We start from the raw sequence: 10,471 nt of genomic DNA, 5'->3' as shown, positions 1-10,471 counted from the left end.
CATAAGACGGTCATAAGACGTGGTACGTGAACAGTGGGCTGGAGTCGGGCTGGCGTGCGCTACACCTCAGGACGGTGTGCGCGGTCCTGTGAAGGGAGAGCTGGGTATTAGTATTCATGTGTTCGGTGTGTTGCGCTGGGAGCCCTGCTGTGCTGCTATAAGCGTCTCTGCTCCGTGCGCCACCACATCAATCCACGCTCGTCTTTTTCCAGACGTGGTTTCTTAGCGCTCCGTCCATCTGTCCCGCCAATCACAACATCGGAAAGTCCTCTCCTCCTTTAAAAGTGAACGAAAACAGGGGAAGCTGGAGGGAAAGTCAGGAGTGCTTATTCATCGCTCTTTTCCTCCCTTCCTGAACGGCGGGGGGAGAAAGAAAGAAGGCACTGTTCTGTTTTTCCTGGACGTTTATAATTTGTCAGGCTCTCTACTTTACTTTTCATTTTTTTTCCCTCTCTCTCTCTTTCTTTCTTTCTTTTTTTTTTTTCCACTTGGAGCAGCGCACAGTGTTACGGGCACATTTATGGACGGGCTTACGCCATCCACAGTAGCCGGGGGCCTGGAAGGACCTTTCCACAATAAAAGCGAGGGAAGCAAATAAATAAATAACTAAGAGCAGCGAGTTGTGTGGGAGCCCAGACGGGACGGGGAGAGAGAGAGGGGCTGGTTTCAATCCAGCACAGGTCCCACACTGGCCCCGCCGCGCTGTAACAACACGGGCAGGTTACTGTACGCAGCAAACGAGGAACACAGGACCTCTTTGTGTGTCATTTTGGCTGTAAAAGAAAGCGGCAAAAATGGAAGACTTAAAAAGAGGAGAGCGATTGATTCACATGGGAAGGAAGTATTGAAAGCGTATTGAGAGTATCATTTAGAAGTTCTCCTTGAGTTTTTTTTTTTTTTTGTATTTGGTTCATTTTGTTTTTCCCCAGCATGTTTTAAAAAGGAACAAGGAAAAGGATGGATGTATTTAAAAATATAGTCTTCTGCTGTAGGGGCTGTGTAAAAGGCCTTCTGTCACCACAATGATTTCCTTTAATCCTGCTTCTCGTTGGGTTGTCACAGGTAGTATTCACCGTCTCCAGCGGCTGCCCTCCGTGAAGATGTAGTCAGCTCGGTATCCAGGGAGATGTCTTTGAACAGGATCTCCTCCGCCCTGTTACCGTGGTTTCTGTGTCTGTCCTTCCTGCCGTCCCGCGTCGCCTGGACCACAGAGTCCACCCCCACTTCAGCCGCCGTCACGCCTGTCTCTGCCGTTGCCACCGAGCCGGCAATCAACAACAACAACAACAACAACAACATCAACAGCAGCAGCAGCATGCTGCTCTTCCAGGACGGCGCCCCCGGTGGCGGCCTCCGCTACTGCAGCTGCCCGGCGCCGGCGCTCCACTGCGACGAGACTCTGGCCGACCTGCAGTGCAGCTGCCGCAGCGTCCCGCGCGCCGCGCTGCCCGCCGCCGGTCTGAGCGAGCCCGGCGGCCTGGTGACGGTGTGGCTGAGGGACGCGGACCTGCTCCTCCAGGAGCTGCTCAACGGGAGCCGGGTCAGCCACCTGCAGCTGGTCTCCTGCGGAGGGCGGCCCCTGAGCTCCCAGTCCCTGGCTCTGCTGGGCCTCCTCACCCTGAGGATCCACAGCAGCGTCCCGGGGGCGCCCTACCCCGACCAGGAACTGTCCGTCGCCGCGCCGGACACCGGGGCTTTGTCGTCGTCGTCGTCGTCGTCGTCGTCTTCTTCGCTGGAGGAGGTGGAGGAGGAGGAGGCGGAGGAGGGGGCGGCGGCGGCGGCGGGTGGTGGGGCTGCCCCCCCCCCCGCCCCCCCTCCTCCGCCTGACCTTCCTGGACGTGGCGCTGCTCAACGGGCTGTCGGCCCTCCGGGCGTACAGCGTGACGGGCCGCTCGCGCTCCTCCCTCGCCGCGCAGTTCCCCCATCTGCCTCTGGCGCCGCTGCTGCAGCGGCCCGCCAGCCCCACCCCGGGGGCCGGCGCGGCGGGGTCACGTGACCGGGTCAGAGACCCCGACGGCGGGTGGGTCCTCACCTTTGTGTACTGACGGCGGGCGGGGCGGGGCGGGGCGCGTGGCCGCGGTGTGACGGCGGGGGCTTTCGTGAGGTGGGTGGATGCAGACGGACGCTACCGCCAGACGCTCCGTTCAGCCGCTTTAACGGAGTCTCTGCAAAGGAAACGCTTAACTGTTTGGAATGTGTAATTCTTTATTATTGGGCGCAGTGGAGGGGAAAGAGTTGGATTATGTTGGCCGGCCGGCAGAGTGTGTCGTTTGTGGAAAAAAAGCTCAATTTAATTCTCAGGCATTCGTTTTTTTTTCTTTGAGAGAGAGATTGTTGAATTGGCACTTTTTACACGATTGTTCTAACACTGTTGTCCCTAAGAACTGAACAAAGGACAACATTGAAGTTATTCTGCATTTTAACCAGAGCATGGCCAATGTCTGCGTCGTTAAGCTGAAAACACGACACACAATGGTTTCATACCAGGTGTTCCTGCTAGAGAGAGAGAGAGAGAGAGAGAGAGAGAGAGAGAGAGAGAGAGAGAAGAGAGACAGGGAGGGCTAGTTTAAATTCCAGAAGTTTCTGCACATAACGTTCCAATGACCTGCATACATTTCTTTGCTATGCTGGATAAGTTGTTTACATGTATCTGCGCTTTTTAATACAAACATTTCTGCCGGCATGTGTATACACAATATTTCTAATATCACAATGAAGTCAGAGAGAGAGAGAGAGAGAGAGAGAGAGAGAGAGAGAGAGTTTAAACAGACCAAAAAGTAAACAATATGTTCTCATGCCTCTGTATAGTTACATTGTTGTCTTGGCAACGCGTTGCCATGGAAATATATTCCTTTATCCTCCCTTGTGTGGTGAATAGCGATCGACATGTGGCTACTAGTATTGAGGTTATCTAATTTATTTCATTCAGACCATTTCCTCTTTAAATGTTGCAGAATGGCGGCCCTAGCGCAGCGTCGACTGTTCAACGACGTCACCGGCGTCTGCGTCATACTTAGTTCTCCTTTGGAAAGGTGCTCCTGGAATAGAGCCAGGCGTTCCCGCCCGTGGACGGCGGTCGGGGGCCGACTGTAACGCGCGGTTTCCCGATCCTCAACCCGAGCGTCCCCCGACTGCGTTGTAAATCAACGTCTCGACGTCCTACCTGCTCCCGTTAGTGTTGTGGCGCGCACCACGTCTGACCGTGACGTCGTCGTTGTGTGCACATAGATCTCATGTAGATACGTGGGTTGTCAAGAAGTGGTGACACCGCTGGATTAGTGCTGAGAGCACGGAGGCAGGGACAGATGACATCATCGCCTGTCATCGCCGAGATGAACCGCCGTTCTGCGTTTAGAGACGGGCTTCCTCCGGGTCGTCTCGTGTGCACGCGGGGTCGCGGGTGGTGCTGACAAATATGCTAAAGGACATTTGGTAGTTTATTTTTGATCAATGAGACCTAATTTCGATTCAATGGTCCTGTATATAAGAATAGACAAATGATTTGTGTTCCATAAGAAAACTACTACCAAACACTCGGGACATTGGTCACTGAAACTGGTGATGTTAAGAAGAGTAATTGTGTAGAAGCAGATGCAAGAAACAATGTAAGAGGCAAAAGAAAACATTTCAGCCTAAAGACGGGGCCAGTAGGGGTTGGGAACCACGTGTTTACAGCGTGTTCCGTCCCTGGCGCTGTTCACCGAAAAAGCCTGTCCTGACGACATGAGAGTCCGCGGCCACGGAGGACCTCTGTGCCTGCTGTGGTATGTCTCCAGTATGGGGCCAGTGCAGAGGCCTAGTGGGCGCTGTGCTTACAGACACCTCCCTGCTGCCTTGCTGTAGTTGTCCCAGCTGTCAGGCCCGGGCTAACAGACAGCAGATGGTCGTCGGATGAAAAAAAAAAAAGGGAATAATAATAATGAAACATGCTGTTATGAAACAGGTTGAAATGGACGGCCTGTGACCAAGAGGCCAGGGGTAGCGTTATAAATCCCTCTCTTTCCTCACTCTGGTAAAAAAAAAAAAAAAAGAGGAAGCAAGAATCCTTCGTTGAGGCTAGGGGAGGCCAGATTTAGCAAAGGGAGATGGCTGTTTTCTCTGGTCTTTGGTGCCGTTAGCTGTAGCACAGAGCAGGACATGTCAACACTATCCTGTGCGCTGTAAGGCTTCAGGACTACACTTTCAGTATTGGGAGAGGCGTTGGCGAAATCGTCAAAAAAAAAATCTGTTCACCACACAATATCGACTGCCAGACCTCTCTCCCTCTTTGCCTTAGTCTCTCTCTATTTCTCTCCCACATTTATAGACTATACACATATGCGCTCTCTTTAACTATAATTTAGCTCTTTTTAAACACGCCCTCCCTCTCTCTCTCCCCCCCCTCCGCCCTGGCTTTTGGTTCCAGATTTTATCCTGCAAGAGAGAGAAAGAGAGACACTGTGTTAAAACTGTTCTCACAAACACTTTCTACAGCCAACAACACGTCTGTTCCACAGATCATTACCACAGCTGAGCCCGGGCCTGTGCTGTGTGTGTGTGTGTGTGTCTGTGTCTGTGTATCCATCTGTTTTGAAGGTGTATGCATGCATGTGTGTGTGTGTGTGTGTGTATGTGTGTGTGTGTGCATTAACTCATGTCCGTCTGCATGTGTCTTTGTGTGTGTATTTTCGAGTGTGTGTATCTTTGTTCTTCCTGTCTTTCATACGGATCACTATGTCCACGGTTCCCCGTGCGCAATGAAGACACTTGTTCATTCCCAATGAGAAGTGACCGAACGACCGCATCATTCGATGCAGGTGCTGCACGTACGAGTGTGCAGCCGTAAAGAAAAACACATGTTCGCTGGATCGGAGACTCTCTGCTAGCCCTCTCTAATGTTTTCCCGATGAGGGCTCGAATGAAGTCTCATGTTGATCCCAAGCTCCCAATGATGATTCATTATCACAGCCGCCCCTCTGCACGTGAGCTGCCGTGAGAGCGGGGGTTCACAGCGGGCTACTCTGTGTCTGTGAGGCGTCGTTTCTTTCTTATCAGATCATCCCTGATTATGTTCTGTGTTCTGTGATGATTCTTGTGTGGGTAGAGGTGGTGGCGACAGGCAGCGCTGCAGTCTGGCACTGAGCTGGCTGCCTGCTGATAGCACCTTAAGGGACAGCGGCTGATGGGATTTGCACCGCAGATTTGTTAAAACAACATTTATTACAACATTGATGAATGTGAGTATGACTGTGTCCAGAACAAAACGGTTTGAAACCTCTTTTAAGCATCAAAAACCAAATGTATATCTAATCTGTTTATTTGTGAACTCCATCTTGTATTGTTAGCACAACCAGTCTACAAAATATAACAATATATATTTATGGTGTAGTTGCCCTACCACAAATTAACCATAACTGTAGGCCTACCCTAAACTCATTTAAGGAGAAAGAGTATCTGTTGCCTTCATGGTACCTATTTCTTGGCCAATAGTCCTTATTCTAGCCAATTTGGTGACTTGGATTATCGTCTATGCACATTTTTAATAGATCGATTAGGTTAATGGTAATGCCCGGTGTATTACCCCGACCACGGTGCACAGACATAATAGCTTTTTACCCCTGCAGCACGCTAACATGTATCCATGTCTTTTTCTTAAAGATCTTTGAGAAAAAGAGACAGGAGGATAGGCTTCAGGCACTAATACGAGCCTGCCCGTCCTCGCTTTATTTCCTTCTTTGTTTCTATTGCAGCACCTTAAGCACGTGTCAGGGAATGTGTTTTTTTTTAATGAAAAGCATAAATAAAGAATAACTCAAGGCTATTTGCTTTAAGACGGAAATGGATAATGATATATGAAATAATTTCCTTTAAAACTTTTTAGATCAATTGACATGATTGAATAATCATCATCAAATAATGTATTTTAGGGCACTGAGTCTGCCTTTATTGAAAAATAGCTTGGCAAGTTTGATATGTATATAGTTTGGTCCTTTATGTAATGCAGAATGATATGTCAATGCTTATTTGTTAATTAAACCAGAAACAATTTCGTTTATCAACCATTTTCTTTTGTATATTTTGTGACAATAAAAAACAATTCTAATAGTAGCCTATATTATTTTGCTGTCTTCCACACTGACATCATTTGACGGTATGGGGGAGCACAGAGCAATAGAGAGAGTGTTTTCTCTATCATTCTGGGAGAGCTATGTCCCATTCTTTCACTGCCCTCTCGTGGTCATAACTGTTTTAATGTGTGTTTAATGTATTTTTAATAGCATCGACAGCTATCCAGCTAAAAAAAAGTGTACGTATAGCTCACTATAGAGCTCAATACACATTATATATATATATATATATATATATATATATATATATATACACATATTATCCCAGTGGGTGGCCCTAAAGCCCAACATAACATTAACATTAAGTAATACGTTTTTTTAAATTACATTTTATAAAAGGTGCATGTATTGTATTTACTGAATGTCTTGTTCTACTGATGCCTTATAATATAAACACAAGCAAATATATAATTGACACACACATCATGAACCTAAGACAACAATATAAAACCAAAACAGCATATCTGACAGTGTGAGTCTCTCAAGAGATTTTACGTCGGTTGGGGTCGCTTTGGGGGCGGCGCAGTTTGAAGTATGGCCCACAAGAGGTTGCTATAGTAACCAGGAGGCCACGGCAAGCTTGTTGACGCTGTGGACAACCAACGGCTCTGCTGCGATACTCGACTAACCGGTAAGACACCTGGAGGAATGTTTCTGCTTGCTAAAAAAAAAAAAAAAGAGACAAATGTGCCCATAGATGCGTCAGCGAAGCGTGATCGAAGATGTGTTAAGTAAGTAACCGTATCCAAAACGAGTCCCTAACAGTGTTGCCAGATTGGGCCAGATTATCCGCCCGATCTGGCCCAATCTGGCAACACTGGTACCTCCACAACGTCAAGCAAACCCAGGAGTGTCGTCATCTCGGTTTCGTCTACTTCAAAGTAAAAGCCTTCCCCGCTACTGCGCCATATATTGACAGTTTACAGATGCAGATGCTTTTGTAACTGTTACTTAGCTATAGCCAATCCACTATAGAAGTGTACCACATTATAGACGTGTACAGTTTTTACTTCAGTGGTCTATAGGGAGTTAAATATAACATGATAGCAACTGAACGTTTGAGTGCATTAGTGAATAACATAGACATATTGTGCACCGCTCTTCCATTTATGGCCACTGTCGAGTATCATTTATTTGACTTAAAACGAGTCGAAAGACTTTGAACGTTACTATAGCTGCACCATTACTTTGGAAATAGTCTAGAAACCGGAATATGTATTATATCTCATGCAGGCGAGCAACGCGAGCTTTACTTCTATCCATAGACTGATGATGACTGACAGTGTTGCCAGATTGGGTCAGATTTCCCGCCCAATCTGGCAACACTGATGAATGACTTGTCTTCGCTGTGCCATGTGTTTATCGTGTGTCTAATTGGTGTCGGGTGGATTGCAGACCGTCATAGGTCCATAGATTAAAGCCTGTGCAGCCTAGTTGAGGTCCGTGAAAGATAACCGCCGGTGGGCCAAGATAAATGTAGCACTTTTCCGTAGTTCCTCGGGCAGTCACGGAGGAGCGTTCGGGATGTCGAACGACCTGGTCGGAGTGTGGGAAGTAGCCCTGAGCGATGGGGTCCATCGCATTGAGTTTGAACATGGCACCACCACGGGGAAGAGGGTCATCTGCATTGATGGAAAGGTACTTGAATCAAGTCCAATAGACCCGTTGTGAGCCAATGCATGCGTGTTGGTTGCATGCGTTGTGATTTCCATAGTAAACATTTGTGTTCTAATTTTTATTTTTCTACAGGAAATCCTGCGGAGGGACTGGATGTTCAAGCTGGTGGGTAAGGAGACGTTCTGTGTGGGCGGCTCGGACACCAAAGCGACCATCAACATCGATGCCGTGAGCGGCTTCGCCTACGAGTACACCCTGGAGATCAACGGCAAGAGCCTGAAGAAGTACATGGAGAACCGCTCCAAGGTCACCAGCACCTGGGTGCTCAACCTGGACGGCACCGACTGTAGAGTTGTCCTGGGTGAGAGGAGAGGGACCTGATGCCCACCACCCTGTATCCACTATTAATGTCAAACACACACGTTGGTTTCCTTCTCCAAAGCATTCCGATTCAAACTTTTGCACAGTGTCCCTCCCACAGTTGTTATGTCAGAGTTGAAGCTAAGCCCATTAGCTGCTTAGGATCCTTTATCCACCTCCGCTCACTATTAAACAGGATAATCCCTCGTCTCACAGTAGCTGTGCACCTATTTGGATCATAGGAGGTTATCGTGGTTGTTACAAGGTCCATGAGAATCATATAATCAACATGTAGAAGCGGGTAATATGGATTTGTTACCTGTGTAGCTTAGCAACAGGTCCTACCTAGATAGGGGCGTGGCCTGTTCCCTGATCCATCCTATACTACAACAAGGCCGTATACTAAGTCTGTACCTTGAACAGGAACAGGAACGACAACAGACGATCTGTAGGCATTTTTGTGCAAGGTGCTCATACCTGTTCAAACCTGTTCCTTAACCCTTAAGGCACAACGCTGTGTATCTGAAGTCACCGAAGGCACTTCATGCATGTTTGGGGCTTAAGGTGCTTAAGAAAGAAGTGTCTGCTTAATGAATAGCAATTAAAAGCAGTAATAAGCATCTGCATACTGCTGGCATACATGTGCGAATGTCAATGTAAATGTTATGATTCAGGGGTGGTGCTCTTATTGGAGAGTTATCTTTGTCACAGCAAATTATTAATTATTTATTAATTAATTAATTATAACTGGCAGCACCCGTGTCTCTTTCTCAGTGTCTCTCATATCTCTTCCCCCAGAAAAAGACACCATGGATATTTGGTGTAACGGACAGAAGATGGAGACGGCGGTAGGCTTGTTTACATGGGACTTCTTTGGGGTTTACTGATGTATTGGCCAACGTGTCATAGCCGCAAACAGATACTAGACACTTTCTGAATGCCATTCATTTACCTCCCATCGCTTTTGATGACATCGTGATGAAAATAAATAATAAGTAGCAACATATACGTATGGACATATTTGTACCAGCCAAGAAATTTCAAGTCATTGGACCCATAGTATTCACCCAAGAAAGCACTACATTCAAATGTTTCTAGCACCTGGCATGCTCAGCATTTGCCTAAAGAACTCTGACCACACGCTCGTAGAGAGATACCATACATTCCCGAGAGATAAGGATACGATTTGTGGTTTAAGAAATCCTACGCCTGTTGAGCAACGGTTTGAACCAGGGCATGCGTCAAACCAAACCACGTCAGTGTGTGTGTGTGTGTTTTAGTGAGTTCACCTCCGGTCTCTCTCGCTGTGTGCACAGGGGGAGTTTGTGGAGGACGGAACAGAGACCCACTTTACGCTGGGCAACCACGACTGCTGCATCAAGGCAGTGAGCAGCGGCAAGCGCCGGGACGGCATCATCCACACACTGCTGGTGGACACCACGGAGATCCCAGAGTGCATGGACTAGCTCCTCCAACGTGTGTGTGTGTGTGTGTGTGTGTGTGTGTGTGTGTGTGTGTGTGTGTGTGTGTGTGTGTGTGTGAGTGTGTGAGTGAGTGAGTGAGTGAGTGAGTGAGTGAGTGAGTGAGTGAGTGAGTGAGTGAGTGAGTGAGTGAGTGAGTGAGTGAGTGTGTGTGTGTGTGTGTGAGAGTGTGTGAGATCCAAACGTTTTATTTGTGTAACTCAATGTATAGGGTGTGAAGGGGGAACATTTGTGAGAGACATTGGGAGTCAGCCTTTAGGAGTTCAAAATAGTCTTTGTCTGTGGTAGCTTTTACTGCGAAGTGAATACCAGCCGTGTCGTTGGCGGTTGGACACCTTATTTATAAGTCCCCGGTCGAGGAAACGAAGGGGGGGCAGATTGTTTTGCATAAGTTAGGTACAATCATATTATTTTCCATCTGAAAATACGGCGTACGTACGTAACATCACTTCTTTCCGGTCATGCAAGAACTTCTTCATTATCCGGCCAGACGGTCACGTTGTGCTGTTGTGGTTTTCAAGATGGATGCAGCTGGCTCATACTGCAGTAATGTACTAGTCTGTGATTTTGTCTATCCTGCTGTAATGTTTGTCACTGCGAATGTGTCCAACATTACAGCATACGCTCTTTAAAAATGTATTTTCAAAGTATCACCCCTCGGATAGATTGAATGTTGACGTGAGGATGACAGGATCGTCCTCATGTTTTTATGAGGAGTCGGTAGACATAGGAGAAATATAATCTCAATAGATTATATATAAGTATCCTTCAACTTAAATCTTATTTATTGAAAACAATGTCTCACGTTTATATACAAGCTGTAAATATATATCTTTGTGTTTGATGTGATTACATATTTGTAATGCCTATATTGAGTACAATCTTTCAGATGTTATTTTATTAAAA

The 10,471-nt window shown here is 47.2% G+C and overlaps 2 protein-coding genes across 2 annotated transcripts in view; both read left to right on the top strand.

Moving 5' to 3' along the window:
- The window catches only part of LOC311358101 (exosomal polycystin-1-interacting protein-like), a gene marked incomplete at its 3' end in the record, with an annotated part of 5,471 nt that extends 3,426 nt beyond the window's left edge, over positions 1–2,045 (top strand). The window contains 2 exon segments of the mRNA XM_084478097.1: positions 1,063–1,774; positions 1,776–2,045. Coding sequence (XP_084334223.1) covers positions 1,127–1,774; positions 1,776–2,045 — 918 coding nt within the window. The 5' untranslated portion in view covers positions 1,063–1,126.
- A 4,674-nt stretch (positions 2,046–6,719) lies between these two features.
- Positions 6,720–10,292, top strand: LOC311358196 (fas apoptotic inhibitory molecule 1-like). Its single transcript, XM_084478209.1, has 5 exons — positions 6,720–6,738; positions 7,601–7,745; positions 7,857–8,085; positions 8,883–8,932; positions 9,401–10,292. Exons 2-5 carry the CDS (start codon positions 7,632–7,634, stop codon positions 9,548–9,550), a joined length of 543 nt encoding a protein of 180 aa, XP_084334335.1. The 5' UTR covers positions 6,720–6,738; positions 7,601–7,631; the 3' UTR covers positions 9,551–10,292.
- Positions 10,293–10,471: the final 179 nt, after the last annotated feature.

The sequence above is a fragment of the Micromesistius poutassou genome, assembly GCF_964030765.1.
Source record: "Micromesistius poutassou genome assembly, chromosome: 14".
NCBI lineage: Eukaryota > Metazoa > Chordata > Actinopteri > Gadiformes > Gadidae > Micromesistius > Micromesistius poutassou.
This window is presented reverse-complemented; position numbering and strand designations above follow the sequence as displayed.

Coding starts and splice junctions, on each gene's coding strand:
- LOC311358196 (XM_084478209.1), top strand. CDS start 7,632: ATGTCGAACGACCTGGTCGGAGTGTGGGAAGTAGCCCTGAGCGATGGG. Junction 8,086..8,882: donor CGACTGTAGAGTTGTCCTGG/GTGAGAGGAGAG, acceptor CTCTTCCCCCAG/AAAAAGACACCATGGATATT. Junction 8,933..9,400: donor GACAGAAGATGGAGACGGCG/GTAGGCTTGTTT, acceptor CTGTGTGCACAG/GGGGAGTTTGTGGAGGACGG.